This window comes from Gambusia affinis, linkage group LG01 (genome assembly GCF_019740435.1).
Source record: "Gambusia affinis linkage group LG01, SWU_Gaff_1.0, whole genome shotgun sequence".
Classification (NCBI taxonomy): Eukaryota; Metazoa; Chordata; class Actinopteri; order Cyprinodontiformes; family Poeciliidae; genus Gambusia; species Gambusia affinis.
Window position 1 is genome coordinate 32,437,329 of NC_057868.1, and position 20,481 is coordinate 32,457,809.

The following is a 20,481-nucleotide window of genomic DNA, read 5'->3' on the forward strand; positions in this document are numbered from 1 at the left end:
AAAATAACAAAACAAATAGAAAAGTCTGACCATGACGTTCTCCTTAAGCCATTTACAGAAAGTCTTAATAGTAACTTTAAAGTTTAAGTTTTAGAGTTATGGGGTAATATATAAGAAACTGTCTTTGTAGTGTCAGCTAGCTGTTTTATATGCACATCATTGTGTTTTCTAGGTTTATATGTTGTATCTTACCTTTACAGCTGCAGTTGTCTGCACTATAAAGTAGCTCTACCTTTGTGCATTCCCCTTTTCAACCAGTAGATGGCACTGTGACACATTTAGCTTACAAGAGCTGCTAGAAGAAGCAGATGGAAAAAAAAAAGGAGTGTGAAACATCAGAGCATCTGGTGGCTGTAAGCTTCGTCTTTGCTCCTGTTAGAGTTTAATTCAGGTCATATTCCTCTTCTGGAGTCTCAGCCTCTCTGCGGGTCCACATGTGGCCTCCGCAGTGACGAGCGTCACGTACAGCGTGGAAACAAGAGCTCATCTTTTAAAGGAAGTGGCCCTATGTGGGGTCGGCAGCTATTCCCAAGATGCAGACTGAAAGTTTTTATCGTACGCTGGAGGTTATCGCATTGTCTCAAAAAAAAATGCAGGCGCTTCTGAACAGACCGCAGCATGGAATATGAACACAAACAGGCCCAGTTTCACCCAGAGATTTAGACATAAACCAAAGAAAGATGCAAGTAAAGGATGTTGTAAATATTCCCTCGTGACCTGACAGAAAATGTAAAGGTACACAGAGGTATGTAGTTCACATTCTGCGTGTTTGAATAAAAAAAATTACTAAAATATTTTGTATGTGAAAGATTTTACAGTTATAGAATGTTATTATTACAAACCAATTATCAAACTGTAATGTAATTTGTTGGGATTAAATGTAATTGAACAGTAAAATTATGGAGAGTAGAAGGAAAATTATGTGTTAACTCTGTCAGAAACCCCTGAATAAAACTCTTTAGTCGTCTTGAAAAGTAATGAAATCTGTTAAGGGGAGAAAAAAATTAAGAGTAGTCTTTATGGAAGAGTGGCAGAAAGAAGAAGAAGAGTCATTTTTAATGACTAGAATCCAGGTACGGAATTAAGCAAACATAAGAGAAGAAAATACAAAATTGAGATCTTTGCTCTATATAGAAACATCTTTAAAATGATCAAAACTAACAATCTGTATCACTGAACATAGAAATACATGGTGGAGTGTGTATCATGCTGTGGGAGTTTTTTTCTTCAGGTGGGACAGGGAGGCTTAATTAGAAGATGGATGGAGCTAACTAAATGGAAACCTGGGAGAAAAGTAGTTGTATGCTACAAAGACACAAGAAAAGAGTTTGAGGACATCTAGTCCAGCAGTGTCAGACTCATCTTTGTTTTGGGCCAAATCAAGATCATGAATGCTCTTAAAGGGGCGGCCGTGTCAGAATATGTTAATAAAAAAATTCTCTTCACAAACTGTTAAATTATCAGTGAATTTTTGAAATTAAATAATATTGTTGAACATCTTTTTAGTCCCTCCAGGATTTTGTGATACTTCTTGTGATTTTTGCCAATAAAAATCTTAAGTGTTTTTAGTATTAAAACAAATATTTGCCATATTTGCGTTTATTTATGACGGTAATGCAACTTTTTATTACTGTGTAGATCATGGACTACAAACTGACATCAGTTAAGGCTGAGGCAGCTGTTCAGTACAATTAAAGTTTTTGACAAATTCCATGATAATTCTCAAGAAAATGGAGCGACTGATTAATACAATTTGGCTATAAAGAAATAAAAACTGCTTTGATTTGATTGAAAACATAATATTTAAGCAAAATAAATGCTTAGTCTATAATAGAGGACCACATAGAAAGCTATGGCGAGCTGGATTTGGCCCACAGGCCTTGAGTTTGACACGTGATCTAATCTAAACACACGGTGAAAGTTGGAAGGGAATAATCTGTATTTTATGAGTCTGGTCTACGCGTTAATGTCCATTTAGTTTACATCACAGATAATTTGCCGAAGTGTTCTGGTTTTGATGTTAATAAAGCAATTGAGAAATGGATTTTTCTACGGCTGAATTTGTACTGTTTTAGTCTCCTGCATTACTCATTTGCATGTGTTTGCACGGAAATCCAGATAACCTGGTTCAGACACCATTTGCAGGCAGACTTCCAGGGATTGTATTTCAGTGAATCCTTCCTGGCCAAATAAAGAACTGAATTATAAAATGGAGAAACAAACTAATCAAATGCTGTCTGTTTTTTATAAAAGCCAATCAGACAAAAACAGTCTGCAGTAAATGTGCGTACCTTTCAATAAAAAACCATCCTTATGTGAGCACAAACATTGTTTTTGGCAACAAACACGTGTGAGATTTAGCTTTCAAGCTGATACAAAGTGTGAGAACTGGCTCTTATGTCTGTATTTGGCATCTCACTGAACAAAAAAAACATATTTGACACCTCTTCTAAGTATTTTAATCTTCTCAACCTCCCACCAGTTTTGTATGTTGTGTATTTTTTGCAATTTTAGTCCTGAACTGCAATCAACTTTGATGTCATTTAATGTTTAATAGGCGCAGCAAATGGAGAAGCGTAAATACTTTTTCAATTGATATATTTGTTTAATAAGAAGGATAAATGTCATGATGATCAGACAAACTAAAGGGCACCATAATTATTTAACCCATTTTAACAGTTATTGCAGGCTGCGCAGGCTGACAGATGTGTCTGATTACATTTGATCAAATCATAATCGGATCTTACAGGATGTGACTGCTGACTTCCTGCGCAGACTGAAGACGGCTTTTAAGCATCTCTCTTTGCATGGTTTGGTTCTGCAGAGCTTCTGCTAATAATCCAGCAGATTATGGACAGTTTTAGGGAGAAAGATGAAATAAATACAGGAAATGTATTATCTATTAAATAACTTGAAACCTGTTCATGATAAACTCTCAAAAGCAGAGTGTATCAAACCTCATGAGATCATGTTCTAATATAAAATGAGAATCAGTAAAATCCTATCTCCACTGCTAATTTAAAGCTTGTTTCAACTGCAATATTACAAATATTTAAACTATATGTTCTTGGAAACAATAAAAGACTCGCAAAAAATTTTTCTGCTCTCTCCAGGTGAGCGCCAATGTCCTCATCTTCCTGTGCACCAACATCATCGGCATCTGCACCCACTACCCGGCTGAGGTTTCCCAGAGACAAGCGTTTCAGGAGACCAGAGGCTACATCCAGGCCAGGCTCCACCTGCAGAGGGAGAATCAGCAGCAGGTACAACTCCAAGGAGGCGCAGTCTTTCTGAGCACATTACATGTTCGAACTGAGTAAGATTTCAAATTCTGATCAAAATAGCAAATGTGACAATGAGGAACAAGTCTCCCAGAGGGCATTTTGAGATATTTACAGACTCCTAAAGTGTGCAATCTAAGCTTTTTAATGACGTCAAATGCATAGAAATGAGAAAAACAGTCCTCAACATTTCAGATGAATTGTCTCCAAATCCGATCAGCAGTCTGGAGGTGTTAAAGGTGATCTATGCTTCCATGAACAGGTTTGCACAGAGCTATGGGCGATACAGAACATGTTTGTTACATGTTTTTGCTCAGAATCATCCTTAGATAATGAGATTTTCTTGCCTCTTTAAATCCAAATAAACTGCTGCTGGTAACGCCCCTAACTCAATGTTTACACTCACAAAATGGCTGCAAACAGACGAACAATTGTACAACCATTAAGCTTTGAAAAGCAGAAGTCGAGCCTCCTGCACAACCAACGAGCAAGTAGAAAATTGGTTCTGGATGGTAAGTCAACAACAAGACATGTTGTTTCCAGGATCCGTTGTACAGAGCGTACAGTGGTGAAACCACTTGACCAAACCGGCTGGAACTCCACTTGGGTTGCTAGGTAACGGACCGGGGCCTGTAGAATGTGACTCAACAATCAGGAGGTTTTTGAAATGGGTCATTTTTCAGAAACCAAAAAACATTAACTTACTGCCAAAAAGCTTCTAGGTGATTTTTTAAGTGCTTGGAATGCTTTTAGATGCATTTGAGACCCAAAAGGAAGCACAAAAACTTGAAGAATGTGAGTTTTGCATAATAGGTTTTCTTAAACAAAGGCTGTTTTTTTTTGTTTGTTTTTTTTTACTTTACTTTACAATAAACCCATCCCCAGCATTGATTGTCAACTGACAACAGGACTTATGACTCTTTGTAGAGAACTGAATGTTCAGAAGCCATTCACTTTTAGGAGCTGTTCAAAAGATCCATTTTTGAAAAAGCCCATTTTTCTAAAAAGAAGAAATTTTTAATCTAATATAGCTTTTATGAGTGACATTCACAAAGAAGTAGAACTATATATTTTGAGTAAAATTCAAACTCTGAACCAAATACAAATCTCTGGGGGAAAAAACTACAAACTACTAAAAAATAAAACACATTTAAGTTCAAATATGAAGCTCCCAGTTTGTAAAAACTTTGCAAAGTTTGTTTTATTTTGTTCATGAAAAATAAAAATGGAGCAACAGAGCATATCTTTTTGTTCTAAAATTTCATGTTATGGTAAGCAAACCCTGAATGTCTGAGCCAACACTAAATAACAACTTCTTACACTTTATCCTGAATCTGAATCCAGTTTACTTTATACACATTAACATTGTGTGATCCTTTCTGTAAATTGCAGTAATTTTTACCTACAAAGAGCCAAATTAAATTCTTTAACTTCTAACGGATCTTTGTGATAGATTAAAATCACGTTTTAATCTGAAGACATTCAGAAGCGTGCCTTAACATTCTGCGTCCAGACAGTGATGTTGTGAATGACACAATCTGCATTTTCTATATTCGTGTGTGTGTGTGTGTTTTCCAGGAACGTCTGTTGCTTTCAGTGTTGCCAAGGCACGTTGCCATGGAGATGAAGGCTGACATCAATGCCAAGAAGGAAAACATGATGTTTCATAAGATCTACATCCAGAAACACGACAATGTCAGGTGGGAAAGCCGGGTTTTTTTCCTGAAAAGTACTCATTTATACCAGCTTGGCAGGAGCAGTTTCTGACTGGTGCTGTAAAAAAATAAAAATCACTGTAAGATTTGTTTGCTTGTTCCAAAAAAATTTAAAATTCTCCAAATTTTCACCTACGCTGTCACTTGTCGACGCGCACAGATTTACACACATGTGTGCGGGCGCGCTCGCAGCGTCAGAGGAGGGTAGAGTGGTTTGGCAGAGTGGAGGCTAATTAACACTAGAGAGGGAATACTTAATCACCCGCAGCCAAGATAAGATAATCCCCAAAGATGGAGAGCTTCGGCACACATTCAATTACAGCCCTGAGCTCACACACACACACACACACCCTCACACACACACACACACGCACACAGAAGTCCTTGAGCCCACTTTAAGGTCAGACCTCATGCCAAGGCCAGCGGCCCTGCAGATTTCAAACTACAACTGTAAGCTAAAAGTTGTTGTGTCGCTTTACAAAAATGCTTTTTTTTTAACTCTGCTTCTCTTTGTCTTTCCTCTGCTTCAGTATTCTGTTTGCAGACATTGAGGGTTTCACCAGCTTGGCGTCCCAATGCACAGCACAGGAGCTGGTCATGACACTCAATGAACTCTTTGCCCGATTCGACAAGCTGGCGTCGGTAAGGAGGCAGGCAGACGTTCAGCCGCCAGCTGCTTTGTTTCTAACCTCAAACTTTTCATGCTGAGTAAAGTGGCTCAGTCTTTTTGTTTTGTACAAAAATGAGAAATAATTTTTGTGTCTTTTTGTAATTTGAGATGTTTTATCTTTCCAAAATAAAAAAAGCAATTGAGTAGTAATTTGCGTAATATTTCAAGAAAGTCGGACCTGATTTATGTAATAATGCCACAATATGTGTAATAAAATTGTGCTTTAAAATATAATAAAAGATAATTTAAACTGCATTATGTAATAATAAAATCCTTGAATGTATTTTAAATCATTTGTCTGACCAAAAGTTCAGCATTTATTAACCAAAGTTTCAATTTAAAGTCATGTAGGATCTAGAACATGATTGTTATTAGAAGAAAAATGATCAGGATGAACACAGTTTGTGGTCGTTTATTACAAAATTATTGTGATTTTAATTGTAAATAAAAAGAACAAATCTGTCACACCATTGTTTTTTTTAAATAATTGTCCTTTTTGTTGTTGTTTTTTTTAACTTCTTTCTAAAAACATAATGGGGTCTAAAAGGGGGTTAAAATATTTTTACAGAATGATTATATGTTATGCTTTCTGTTTCTTTCTTATCTTTCATAATATTTCCCTTTCTGCCCTCCTTTTTATTCTTGTTTATATATTTTATATTTAATTTGTGCATCAAACAGAAACACACACACAGCGCAGATGAATACGTTGTCATTACGCAGACGGGTCCCAGATTTGATTTCATGTCACAAAAACTTTTCTCTTCTAACATCATAATCTTCTTGCCCACTGGTCGTCATATATTGGCAGACCGAACTGTAGCCATGTTTTGTCTCTGTCACCATGGAAACGCTAATTTGTTGATCATGTTAAGTGGAAATAAGTCTGGGCGGCAACACTGGAGGACTTTGCGGTAGTTCCACTCGAAAACAAATTTAATAAAAACAAAGAGATAAATATCAGGAAGCGTCTGGTTCGCCAACTGTCATGACGTAAAGCCCTCGCTTTCAGAATCGTTGTTTTAAGAAGAAACAGATTTGAAACTGATTAATCTCTTAACTTTTTATACTCTGGAAAACAAGTTGCTCATGACGTCCTGTCTTTATTCCTTCTTTTTCTTGTCTCTTGTTTCTCAGGAGAACCATTGTCTCCGCATCAAAATTTTAGGCGATTGTTACTACTGCGTGTCGGGGCTGCCCGAGCCGCGCGCCGACCACGCCCACTGCTGCGTGGAGATGGGCGTCGACATGATCGAAGCCATCTCGTAAGTAGAAAATGAAATAAAAACATTCTGGGCTGGGGTGAGTTTTGCTGTATTCTGCTTCGCTCGCTGATGTGCCCATGTTTACAGGTTGGTGCGTGAGGTGACGGGGGTCAACGTCAACATGCGCGTCGGCATCCACAGTGGGCGTGTCCACTGCGGCGTGCTGGGACTCAGGAAGTGGCAGTTTGACGTGTGGTCGAATGACGTCACACTGGCCAATCACATGGAGGCGGGGGGCAAAGCAGGGTGAGGGGAAAATCGCATTAACACTTCTTAAATCTGTTTTTATCAGTACAGTCAACGCTACCCGCTAAATCATCAACAATAAACTTTATTTTTATATATTTTCAGAGACTTTGTTGTGTAAATGTTTTTGTAAGAAAAACAAATAGAATGTCATGAAAATAGTTTTGCATCATGGTTATAGTGTTTAGTTTCATTCTGATGTTACATATTATTAGCCAGTGCCACACCAAAGATTTTTTTTAAATTATAACTGTAGAAATATTATTTATATTTGGTCAAGTTAGTAATATTTGTTTTAGTCACATATTTACTGTCTCGCTTGTAAGCAAAGATATTTTTGTGATGCTGGTAAATGGTTTCAGTTATAATCAAGACTTTCTGGAGGTTGTGTCATTTTTACATACCAGTTTAAAAATTTTCAATAATTAGTGGAACAGATTATTATATAGGTTATTATCACACAGGGATGTTAAGTCTTTACTTATGTTAATTATGATGATTTTCTGCTTAAAGTAATACTAGAATCAAATAAAAATTATTGTGAATTCAAAAAAGGTACTTTTAATCGGACAAACGAGCCTGATCTAAATGTATATTTTAATTCATTAAAAATGATTTTATGTTCTCTTAAACAATATATTTAATAAGTTACTGATGTATTGTTGCAAGACTTTTGGTAGGGTAAGGTTAAATTGTTCCTATGTAAATATAAAGTAGAATAAAGCCAGTTTTATTAAACTAAAAAACAAACAATGTAAAGCAAAATAAAAAAAATCAAAATGAAAGGGAAATTGTAGAAAATAAAAGTAAACAAAGCAAAAAAAAAAATAGAAGAAATCATACCTCTTTAAATTAAAAAAAATAAAATAAAGTGAAGTTGAGTCTGATTAGGAAGTAAAAACAAAAACAAGAGTGCAAAAAGAAAGTAGAATTAAGCAAAATAAAATTAAATAAAACTGAAAAATAAAATAAATAGCACTGCTGCCTTGCAGCAAGAAGGTCCTGGGTTCGATTCCCGACCCGGGGTCTTTCTGCATGAGTTTGCATGTTCTCCCTGTGCATGGTGGGTTCTCTCCGGTTTCTCCGGCTTCCTCCCACAGTCCAAAAACATGACTGTCAGGTTAATTAGGCTCTCTAAATTCTCCCCAGGTGTGAGTGTGTGTGTGTGAATGGTTGTGTGTCCTGTATGTCTCTGTGTTGCCCTGCGACAGACTGGCGACCTGTTCAGGGTGACCTGTCCTCTCGCCTGGAACGTAGCTGGATAGGAACCAGCAACCCTCCTGTGGAGGCCAAGTTAATGTAGAAAATATTCAGTTACTGTAAAAACTTATTTGTTTAATTAGTAATTTAATAAGTGAATTTGTTGTGGTTTAGGAAGCATTATTATATTGCATGTAGCTAAATTCATAATATTTTAAGTGTTTTATTTTAAGTTTGTATGCCTTATAACTTCATTGGCCACTTTGCAATTTATGCAAATGAGGTGAGCAGCCTGGTGTTAACGGAAGGGAAGAGAGGGGGGAGAAAGCGAGGTCGCTGCAAGTGAGAATCGACAGAGCCACACGGTTTTTCAACCGTAGTTTGTTTTGTGGAGGTTATTTAAGATTTGACTGCTCATGTAAAGGATAACGCAAGAAACTGTGTTATAAATCTTTTTGTTTTACATCTTTACATCGGAGCGCTGTGGAAGTTTTTGTTTTTCTTCCTCAAACACATGAGTGAAATCAATGAAATTAACCTTGTGGCAACACACCTCCCGACCCCTTTAGGGACAAGGGTGAACAGAAAATGGATGCATGGATGAAAAATAAAAATAAATTATTCCTTTTAAAATGAAAAAAATTAAATAATGTAATCCATCCATCCACCCATCCATCCATTCATTTTCTGTACACCCTTGTCCCTAATGGGGTTCGGAGGGGTGCTGCTTCCTATCTCCAGTGACAGATTTAAGTAAATTTTTAAAAAGTTAATAAAACAAGATATTAAAATAAAACAAATTAAAGTTGAAATTGGAAGAAAAGATAGTAAAACAGAACAGAAAACAAACTCAAATATTACAAAAGAAAAGAATAAAAAAAAAAACAAAGCAAGACAAAAAGAAGTAAATCTAAATTAAATGAAATGTTAAAAAATTGTCATTTGATTCTACCAGGCGGATCCACATCACCAAGGCCACACTGCAGTACCTGAATGGAGATTATGAAGTGGAGCCAGGCTATGGAGGAGAGAGGAACGCGTATCTGAAGGAAAACAGCATTGAGACCTTCCTGGTTCTGGGCTGCAGCCAGAAACGGGTCAGTGGACAAACAGAAACATTTGATTAGAACAATAAGACTATATTTTTTCCTTTCAAGGCTGCGGCATGACAGAAATGATGAGAGCTTTGTAGATGAATCTGGTCAGAGCCTGTTAATCTATTTTAGTCCTTAAAATAGATATATTTTTTACTTGTTATTTTTGGTTGTTTTAACAATTGCTTTGAACACAAAAAACCACAAGTGTGTAATTTCTTTCCCACTGACAAACTTGTAAATAAAGCTCTCCAACTGCCTGTCTGCTTGTCCAGTCTACCAGAGAGAAGCCAGATACACAAGGTGCCCTTAGTCACTTGTTTTGTTGTTCGCTGTGTGTTGTGTTGCACGAGAACAGTTGGTCAAGCCTTTATGTTGCTTTCTCTGAGCAGAAGGACGAGAAGGCGATGATGGCGAAGATGCAGCGGACGAGGGCCAACTCTAACGAGGGGCTGATGCCGCGCTGGGTGCCTGACAGAACTTTCCCAAGGACCAAAGACTCCAAAGTCTTCAGACAAATGGTGAGGCTGAGAATCCATATGCTGGCGAAAAGCGACAGGCTGCAGCTTCTATCCATCATTTTGTCTCCTTTCTTTTGTTTTTCTAGGGGATTGACGAGTCCTCCAGTAAAGACAAGTAAGTCCAAACACTATTTTGTTAGATTTTTTTTTTTATTTTGCTCCGTTGCCTCCCTGTGTCTCTGCTTTTTCCTTATTTAAACTCTATTTTTATTTTTTTAGAAACAACAGTAAAACACATTTTGACAGACAAATAAAGTCATCATAACAAACATGTAGTTCACATGTAAACCTGAGGGAAACTGGGTTGCATGAGATTACACCAGAATCATGATTAGGGATTAACCGATTTATCAGTGCTGATTTTCTCAATTTTCTCAATATTTTAGGATATTGGTAATCGACTGATACTTATATCTTATTCCCTGATTTGATCTAACTCCATGATTGATTTAACTCCATGTCATGTCTGCACATTTGCAGGTAAATATTGGAACCCCTCTGTTGCCAATTAAGCAACTTTCTTGCTATGTTTAGCAACATTTCAGACAAAAACAATTGGTATTGGTCAAAATCAGAGTCAACAGTAAAGGCTTTTTAAAGATCGGTAATAGATGTATCGGTGGACCGCTAATCATGATTATATTGAGTTTTATCTTTTGAGTTTGATCCTGGTCAGTTGGGTCCAAGCAAAACTAGATCTTATTAAAGGACATCCTGTTTTTTCAGCATTCTTCTCCTTTCTTTGTAGAGTATGTTAGAGAAACTGTTGCATAACACGAATTTCCTCAGTTATATTTTTCCATTCACTAATTATTGTGGGAGTTCTTTTTTTTTACTACTAGTTAGTAACACTCATTCCGTACTTTTTTTTCTTTTATGAAAGCCGAGGTGTTCAGGAGGCCATGAACCCAGAAGATGAGGTGGATGAATTTCTGGGGCGAGCCATTGATGCTCGGAGTATTGACCAGCTCAGAAAAGATCACGTCAAGAAGTTCCTTCTCACCTTCCAGACGTCCAGTCTGGAAAAAAAGGTGCAAAATAACAAAAATGTTTCGGTTTTTTTTTGCACATCAAAGTAAGCATGCTCCTTTATTATGATAATGTTTAATACAAATATTACAATTTCACTGTGTCAAAATAGTGACCCAACTATTTACCGTAATAAGAAAAATAAGTAGCATTTATTGGTTTCAGAGACATGATATTTCAATTTGCTTCTCTGACAAGAATGGAGCCTTCTTATAGCCAGCTGACTAGCAGTCTGCAGCAACAATCAGAGGAGGACTTTAAAAAACTGACAGTGATACCAGTGCCCTCATTGTGTCTACATTAGTAAATATTTTCATACCCCAAAAACCCAAAAACATTTATTTCCTTTTGTGTTTTTTTTGTTTCAGTATTCCAAGAAAGTTGACGACCGCTTTGGGGGATATGTTGCCTGTACTCTGCTAGTATTCTGCTTCATTTCTTTCATACAGATTGTCGTCTTTCCACAGTGAGTACCTCACATCTCGCAGCGTCTGTCTGTTTCATGTTTAGACATTTCAATATTTACTGTTTTTAACAGAATTTTCTGCTTTCATTGTTTCAAATTTTACAGAAGCATCTTTAAAGGTTTCCAACGTAAACTGTCATTAGCTGCAAATATTGAAACTTTAGTTTTGCTTTCACTGAGCTCATGTAATAATAACCAGAGAACTGTGCAGAAAAACTGTTCTGGACTGCGGGGAAGTTATAGAGTCTAGTCAACGCTCTTCTGCATAAAGCTGAAAATGTGGAGAAGTAGCACTTATGATACTTTGATGATGTCAGAATGAGTCACAAAAGGATGAATTTACTTGTAAAGTATTTTCACAGTTATACTAAATTTAGCAGTGAAAAATGCTAATTAATTTTATACAGTTGACTTCACTATAAAAATCCATTGTGTTCAGTAGATATGCTCTTTTAACAGACCAGTGAGTGACTTGTTAACATAACAGAAAGCACTTCTAAAATTACATATATTTTTTCTAAAGTGTTATCTCAGCTGCATTTATTAACCCTTTGCACGTCACGTCACTATCTTCGAAACTATGCCCGTCTTCTGTCAGATCAGCATACGCTTTCAGATCGTCATACGCTTAGCACGAACTGACGGCTATGTCTATCAGACAAGTATATACTGTCGTTACCATATGATTTTATTTAATCAGCAACATAGAAACATGACATAGATCGTCATACACTTTGTTATTAATAGCTGTACGACGTCCTGACTTAGCGGTTAAGAAGGTTAATGAGTTTTACATGGGCGTGTGTTGTAGTTGACTGCAGCGACAGCTAGACCCTGCTTTAAATACACTTTGAAACCACGATAATGCATGTATATCTATTTAGTTATAATTGAAAACAATTTAATGACTTATTTTCGTCACAACTTGTCGCGTGTGCTGAACTGACAGCTAGACAGTCGGACTTCTTAATGCGCATGCGCAGGCATGTATGATATTCTGACAACGTATGATGATCTGATAGAACACCCGCTTCACCAAGATGGACGCCAAAACATCCATCGTGGATGCAAATTTGGTGGCCTAAAATCGTTTTTATTTAGTTGATTTTGCAGTAAAAATTGTCACATGAAGCTGCGCGGTTGGCTGCACAAACAGACAAGGATGCAAACCAAAACGTGTCATTTTATTGTATAACTTTTTACGAGGAAAGATGGCGGCGGCTACGGATAGCAGCTGTTAATCATAATGACTGGCAGCCCTCGGTGTAACCGCGGATTTGCAGTTAACACTTTTTACGAGGTAAGAAGATTAACGTTCATATACTTTATAAGTAAGTATGATTAGAAAGATATCAAATGTTTCATTATGACGAAGGTACGCATCTAACCACCAGTAACCATGGAAACAAAGCCCAACCGTCATGTAGCCTAGCATGTAGGGGGAAAAAAAAACAACTGGTTAGCGTCTCGTCTTCGGTACATTTTTACGGAGACGCGGGTTATTCCTTAGCGACATAAATCATATAGTGTGAATTCAGCCAAAGTCGGTAATTTGATCAATGTGTCAGGAGGGAGGAAGTACCGATCGGTTTCTAAGCTAGCTGTTTCAAGCTTCTGTAAATACCGCCGTCTTGTGAGCCCCAACCACATGTGTTACGCTCAAAGACAAATCAGCCTGACTCGGACAAGAAGAAGTCACGAATAAAACAACTTCAGTCGTTCAGTTCAATACTTCCTTCATTTCTGATGTCCCTCATGGTGGTTCGAATGATTAAGTGACGTAGTTGCAAACGGTCTATACACCTATTGAGGCACGACTTTTCCTTATCTGTAGGGCTCAAAATAGTATCAGCCCATATTTTGGAGCTGTAAAGCCTTTACTCCTCTGAGAAGGCTTTGCAGAACTTTTAGAGTTTCTGTGTCTCTTTTGTGAAGGGAAATGCAGTGAAGAGAATTGTGTGTTTTTTAATTTTGTAACCCAAATAGAAAAATTGTAAATCCTGTTGCACTACTGCTTTAAAATCAATCTCAAGATGATGGAACCTGTAAAATGCGGTACTTTAAGGGAATACCTGTTGTGAAAATCCAACTGCAATACAATTTGGTCGCTCTTATTATTGTAGGAAGCACATGATTATATTAAATATAATATAAATAGGGTTAGGGTTCATCACTTGAATGAACTCTGCCTCTTCCTTGTCACAATTTTTCAAATTGCAATAAATCTTTATGACTCCATACTTGGGAAAATCTAAATAGGATAATGAGGTTTGGAGTGAAGGCCCCAAGTAGCCACTACAAGATTAATTAGTTTAATCTAATTAAAATGGTAAATATCATTAAAGTTCTCCTATTTCTACATATAACAGTTCCCAGATTGACTACTCTGAAAAACCAAATCATGGTTGTTTTTGGACAAAGGATCTAAAAAGCATTTTCTCTTATTTTGCTATTTGACTGCATGTATTTCTGTAGAAGTTGTAAGTAAAATTCTCCTTTGGAGCTGTTTTAGTGATTTATTTTGACTGCAACATATGACGACAAGAAACAGGAATGAATGCTCTATTTAGGGAATTTAACAGGAGATGTAGCTGAATCCTCCGAGCGCAGAAATATCAACATTTGTTGAACCAGATACTAAATGAACCTCTGAAGCTTTTTATGCATTTCTTTTCCCCGCAGCACTCCAGTGATGCTGGGAATCTACATCAGTATCTTCATCATCCTCGCCAACATTCTCTTCATCTGTGCCATATACTCTTGCATCAAGGTAGCGAAGCAGCTCATCTGGGCACATTTACAAAAGTGTTGCTCATTTTCTTTCATGCAAAACGACTCTTGCGCCTTGAATTTTGGCACATTTTGTCTTGTTGCAACCACAAATATTGTTTTTTATTAGTCTTTTATACTGTAGACTAAAATAAAAGAAGACAAGGATTGTGAAGTTAATGAAAAGGGGTTTTGAAGTGTGGTGTTCATGTTTAGTCATCTTCCTGTAATAGAAGATGCTTATATTTCTGCAGAGAAAAAAATCTGGTGTAACAGCAGCAAGAGATATATAGCAGGACTGTAGCAACACACTAATCTAACGATACTATACATGATATTCTGTTCACAATACAATATATATCACAATATTCAGAAAACGGTGCGATTCAATACATTTTTAAGATTTTCTAAAAGATTTTAGAGGGACAGAGTGATTTTGGTGACATTTTGTGACTGTTCCATAGACGTGGATTAAATTAATTGAACTGATTGTGTAATACTGGTGTAAAAGATTTTAGTTTTTGTTATACGTTTGCTTTGTTTAAATGTTAATTGTGTGGCTTTGTGTATTTGGTTATGCAGAAAAGGAACCTTTTTTTGTCTTTTTCAGTTATATTAGATAATATAATTTATCTATTTCATTTAATTATTTTTATTTAATTGTAACTGGTTGTTTCATTACATGCCATTTTTAATGTACATGTGAAAGTTGGAACAGGAGGGATTTGAGTAGGATTTAATGTATTGATACTCAAGGATGGAAAATCAATACTTTACAAGAAAAAATGTTTATTGAAAATAGTGTAGAATCTAAAATTACACAGCCCTAATATATAGGTTCACTTAAAAAGTAGCCATATAAACAATATATAAAGAAATAAAATTAACAATAATAAAATAATGTACAAACTGTAATAGAAAATACTGTACAATTTTTAGAAACTCATGATCCAAGGGATGTGCAACTGAATCGATCATGTTTTCAAAAATGAACATAACTTGATACCCCTAAATAAAATATAGTGTAAAAAATTGCTTTCAGCAATGACATAATTAGTAAATTAAGCTCATTTGATATAATTATGAAACAAAATCACAAGCTTTGAACATATTATGTATTGCTGCTCAATGCAAGATTCATAAAAAGAAATAACACAAAACAACTAAAAGCCTATAAAGAAATAGCTGCATTCATCACAGTAGTTGACCGGACTAATATTAGTCGTTCACTCCACAAATAAGAAGAAAGATTTTGTTGAAGGGAAGTGATGCTCTGATCAGATGAGACTAAAACATAACTTGAAATGCAGAGGCGAGAAATACCACTGAAATTCTTAACGCAACATCTCCATGGTGAAACACGATAACAGCAGCAGGGCTTTTCTTCAGTAGGGACAGGGAAGCTGGTCCTAGTTGATGGAAAGACGGATAGAGCTTAAAATAAAAACAAGACAATCTGAAAAGAAAACCTAAAAGAGCCAGATAATCTAAGCCTAATAATGGCCTAGTTAAAGGCCAGAATGAAATTCAGTTACGTACTTGTTGCCAGAATTGAACAGAATTGTTTTTTTCTGACTTATTTATCCACTAGGGTTAAAAAAAACCTATTTTGTATAATGCTTTCTTTCCAATTCTACTGTATAACATCCTAATAACATACACTGACATTTGTGGTTGTAAAGCAACAAAATGAAAGAAATTTACGGTATATGAATAATTTTATAAGGCACTGTGCTGGGACGATATATAATCGGGAAATCATTTGTGTTTGCAGCTCTTCCCAGCTGCAATGCAAACCGTTTCGAAGAAGATTGTCCAGTCTCGCACCAACAGCACCCTGGTTGGAGTTTTCTCCATCATCCTTGTCTTCATCTCTGCCTTTGTTAATATGGTAAGCTCAGAGTTGACAAAAAGAAGATATAAATATTTTTTAAGGACATGATTCTGAATGCGTTTCTTGATGATTGTCTCCAGTTCGCCTGCGACACCCAGAGCTTGACAGAATGCGTCGCCGAGAAGCTGAACACGTCTGCAGGCCTGGTGACACCGTGTCTGATCCGCAGCTTGAATGTGTCCATCGAAGGAGGCCTGGAGAGCTGCCCCAGCCAAGGGCCCTCCTGCCCCTTTCCCGAGGTGAGTAAAACCAACTTACACCACTTTCCTCTGGAGCGGCCTCCAAAAGAAGCAAACAAATTTTTCTGTGACTCGTGGTTGCTGATGCGGGTCGCGGCTGTCTCCTGTCTGTTCCAGTATTTCAGCTACAGTGTGCTGCTGACGCTGCTGGCCTGCTCCGTGTTCCTGCAAATCAGCAGCATAGGGAAGCTGGCCCTCATGCTGCTCATCCAGCTCACCTTCCTGCTGCTCGTGGAGTGGCCACAAGTAGCACTATTTGACAACGCAGACCTCTTTGTCACCTCCAATGCCATGTGAGTGCAGCAGCGTGTTGTGGTAAAAGAAGTCTTTAAATGTTGGTTTTATAACTAAAACTGTCTCTAAAACTTGGCATCAAATCACCAAATTTTTGTTGTTTGCTCATTATGTGACTCATTCTTCAACTAATCTCTATAGAGTTTGATACTTAACCTATTTATGCAACTTTTATAAACAGGATGTTTTTATACATATTTGTTAAAACTGTCTTGACTGTCAAACTGTCATGACAAATAATCTGTGTCTTTGGTTGAATCTTTCATCATTGTTAAAACTGGTATTAAATATTATCATATATTGAAATTACAATTTGTTCATTTTGACAGTTTTTTAAAAATACTTTTTGTGTTTTCACTGAGCTTTTTTTTTCTTTTTAGTGCTTTAAATGAAACCAGTTGGTAAGTTCTGTTTATTTACATTTATGAAATAACTTATAATTTTTTTCTTTATATCTTTACCAGAATGAATAAATCTAAAACATTAGATTGTTTTTTTTATTATTTATCTAGTCCTAAAATGAACTTAAAACATGTGAAGAAAGTGTCCTACCCTATATTTCTTTTCGAAGCGTCCCTTTATCTCCTCAAGAAGGAATTTCATTTTACTGTGCTTCCTAATTTTTTCATTAGCATTTAAATATTTAAAATTAATAGTAATAATAGTTAAAATTTTTCCATATTTCACAACTCCAACAAACAAAAATAATTTTCTCTTTGTAATTTCAGGTCCAGTTTCAATGAAACTACAGTTGAGTGGTATGTTGTTTCAATTGCTTTTGTTAAAAATGTAGTCATTCCTCTGAGTTTCTTTCATTCAGTCTGAGTTTCGGTCTCTTTGCAGCCCATACTCTGTGACCAAAGTGTCCCTGCGGGTCATGACTCCTGTGATCCTCACAGTCTTCGTCCTGGCGCTGTACCTGCACGCACAACAGGTTGAATCTACGGCCCGCCTCGACTTCCTCTGGAAACTACAGGTACGGCCACCAGAGGGCGCTGTCGGGTCACTTTTATGCTTAGGTCTGTCGCTCTGTGATTCCTGTGTGTACACCAAAAAAACATTAAACATAGTTTTGCTCAAGTAAAAGTAAAAAGTATTTGTTAAAACAAAGCATCATTATTTCAATATTTAAAAATGACCATCATCAGTATATAAAGTTATGTGGAAATTGTTGTATTTTAAATACCAAAATAACAAGAATTCTTATGAATAATATTATTACAAAATCGGGCAAAAGAAACATTTTCTTAATTTCTTTTACTTTAAAATTAATTAAACTTTTTGTTTATTATTCGCCAAACAGTGCATACAAAACGTACATCACAGACAAACAAATAAATTAGATAAGAGAATGAATAATAACAACAAAAAAAACTAATAAAATAAAAAAAGGAGGTACACATTAAAATGGATACAAAGATAAAACGGAGCATAACCAAGTGGTGTCACAACAAAAATTAATTGTTTAACATATTTGGGTTAGGATACTTTTTTCTTTTAATCATGGCAGATATTTTCTGACTTGTTTTGATTAATCTAGAGTCACAGATATTTTGGGTAGAAATGGGAAAAAGAGGGAGAAAACAACAGCAACAAAAAATATGAGAAAATTTAACAAAAACTACAGATATGTGTCAGGGGAATTTTTATATAAAACAAGCTTGTTCTTCATTCAGTGAAGTTATTCAAATGAGTAGAGTGTCCAGAGATTTTACTCAAATAAGAGTAGCGATACTTCATAATAAAACTACTCAATTAAAAGTAAAAGGTACAGCACAATAAAAATACTCCTAAAAGTAATTTTTTTCTTAAACATTGAATGTAAGTAGTTACTACCAAACTCTGGATTCCTGGTGAATAATTACGTCTCTGTTGTGGCATCATGGTCCTCATCAAAGCTGTTTATTTCCTGTCAGGCCACCGAGGAGAAGGAAGAGATGGAGGAGCTGCAGGCCTACAACCGCCGCCTCCTTCACAACATCCTGCCGAAAGACGTGGCTGCTCACTTCTTGGCTCGAGAACGGCGCAACGATGAGCTGTACTACCAGTCCTGTGAGTGCGTAGCCGTCATGTTCGCATCCATCAGCAATTTCTCTGAGTTCTACGTGGAGCTGGAGGCCAACAACGAGGGGGTTGAGTGTCTCCGTCTGCTCAATGAGATCATCGCTGACTTCGATGAGGTAAAAAATTATTATTATTTTTTTTTACAAAACTCAGATCACAGTATTAAAGTGCAACTTGGAGAAAATGAACATCTGGTTTTTTTTTTTACGGCTCAGATCATCAGTGAAGAGAAGTACAGGCAGCTGGAGAAGATCAAGACCATTGGTTCTACCTACATGGCGGCCTCCGGTCTTAACGACTCCACTTATGACAAAGAGGGCCGTTCTCATATTACAGCGCTAGCAGACTATGCTATGAGACTGAGAGAGCAGATGAAATATATCAATGAGCATTCCTTCAACAACTTCCAGATGAAGATAGGTATGGCGAGAAAATTATGGGGAAAATTGTAAGCCTGTTCTTCACAGCGCATGTTTTTACAAAGTTTGCTAATTCACAGGTCTGAATATTGGGCCAGTGGTAGCAGGAGTTATTGGCGCCCGGAAGCCCCAGTATGATATTTGGGGAAACACAGTAAACGTGGCCAGTCGCATGGACAGCACAGGTGTACCTGACCGCATTCAGGTAAGTTTTAATATACATAACAATGGAAATTCAACTTGGAAGGACGAGAGGCATTTATTCAAATTAAAAAAATTAATGCACAAAATAGTAGTACAGCATCTTTGGTAAACTTAGTATTTTTAGTAACTCAACATCCAGGGATGGCTGGAAATCGATTTACAGTCGTCTCGATAAATTTCAACTAACGATACCAAATAAAAACCAAAGTGACATTATTATCCTAAATTGCATTTTTACCATTTTCTCCACTGTTTGTTTTATGAAAGCATCTGTAAATATCAGTAAATTCAAAACCAAGATTGAATGTTACTGTGGGGATGTTTAGTGTTATAAATCTCACTACTTTAAGTAAGAGGAGTCCAGAAAGTCTGTTTTAAATGGGGATGTTTGTGTGTTTGGTGGTATGAAGTCAACCATAGAGTTACCTACAAAACTACCTCAGAGAGTACCTCAGAATATGACTCTATTGCCCTAAATGCTCATTTGATATTTTCTAAACTCCCCAGGTGACCACAGACCTCTACCAGGTGCTTGATAGCAAAGGATACGTGCTGGAGTGCCGTGGAGTCGTTAAGGTCAAAGGTAAAGGGGAAATGACAACCTACTTCCTAAACGATGGGCCACCTAACAGCTAGCAGCCATGGCAGCAGCGGACGCTGGGTCGGTACCCACTGCAAGGACACGGCACCACTGAGCGAGACTCACAGCGCAAGCGAAACAGCTGAGAACTACAATCGCCATCACTTGAATCCCAAGCAAAGAGGAAAACATGAACTTTTAGGACTCCGGAGAAGGGGAAGCGTTCTCGACGGGAGGAGAAAGCTCTTGTTTGACAGCCATCTCGGCACGCGTACATGTTGGAGGACAACGTGTTTTTCTCATGTCTAGCCTCTCTCTCAGGCTTCTTGAAAGATGCAAAGTCTGTTTATTTAAAACAACGCCTTTTAGCCTGTGTGAAAAGAAAATTATCGCTGTACATAAGGCTACTTTTTATTTTATTTGTCGTTCTTTTGTTCACTAATTATTATTATTTTTTTGTTTGTTTGTTCGTTTGACACAATTTATGAACAGGTACTTTTGTTCTCGCTTTAATTATTTATTTCAGTCTTG

At 36.8% G+C, this 20,481-nt stretch overlaps 1 protein-coding gene across 1 annotated transcript in view; it reads left to right on the forward strand.

The window, feature by feature from the left end:
* Positions 1-20,216, forward strand: part of LOC122839097 (adenylate cyclase type 6-like) — a 49,712-nt gene extending 29,496 nt beyond the window's left edge. Inside the window, exons 4-24 of the mRNA XM_044130413.1 lie at positions 3,114-3,263; positions 4,860-4,981; positions 5,527-5,638; positions 6,804-6,931; positions 7,019-7,177; positions 9,333-9,474; positions 9,864-9,992; positions 10,079-10,107; positions 10,876-11,023; positions 11,390-11,487; positions 14,170-14,257; positions 16,031-16,147; positions 16,231-16,389; positions 16,507-16,682; positions 17,064-17,084; positions 17,412-17,441; positions 17,527-17,659; positions 18,600-18,863; positions 18,963-19,167; positions 19,247-19,371; positions 19,878-20,216. Of these exons, the coding sequence (XP_043986348.1) occupies positions 3,114-3,263; positions 4,860-4,981; positions 5,527-5,638; positions 6,804-6,931; positions 7,019-7,177; positions 9,333-9,474; positions 9,864-9,992; positions 10,079-10,107; positions 10,876-11,023; positions 11,390-11,487; positions 14,170-14,257; positions 16,031-16,147; positions 16,231-16,389; positions 16,507-16,682; positions 17,064-17,084; positions 17,412-17,441; positions 17,527-17,659; positions 18,600-18,863; positions 18,963-19,167; positions 19,247-19,371; positions 19,878-20,006 (2,664 nt within the window). The 3' untranslated portion in view covers positions 20,007-20,216. The remainder of the gene's footprint in view (positions 1-3,113; positions 3,264-4,859; positions 4,982-5,526; positions 5,639-6,803; positions 6,932-7,018; positions 7,178-9,332; positions 9,475-9,863; positions 9,993-10,078; positions 10,108-10,875; positions 11,024-11,389; positions 11,488-14,169; positions 14,258-16,030; positions 16,148-16,230; positions 16,390-16,506; positions 16,683-17,063; positions 17,085-17,411; positions 17,442-17,526; positions 17,660-18,599; positions 18,864-18,962; positions 19,168-19,246; positions 19,372-19,877) is intronic.
* Positions 20,217-20,481: the final 265 nt, after the last annotated feature.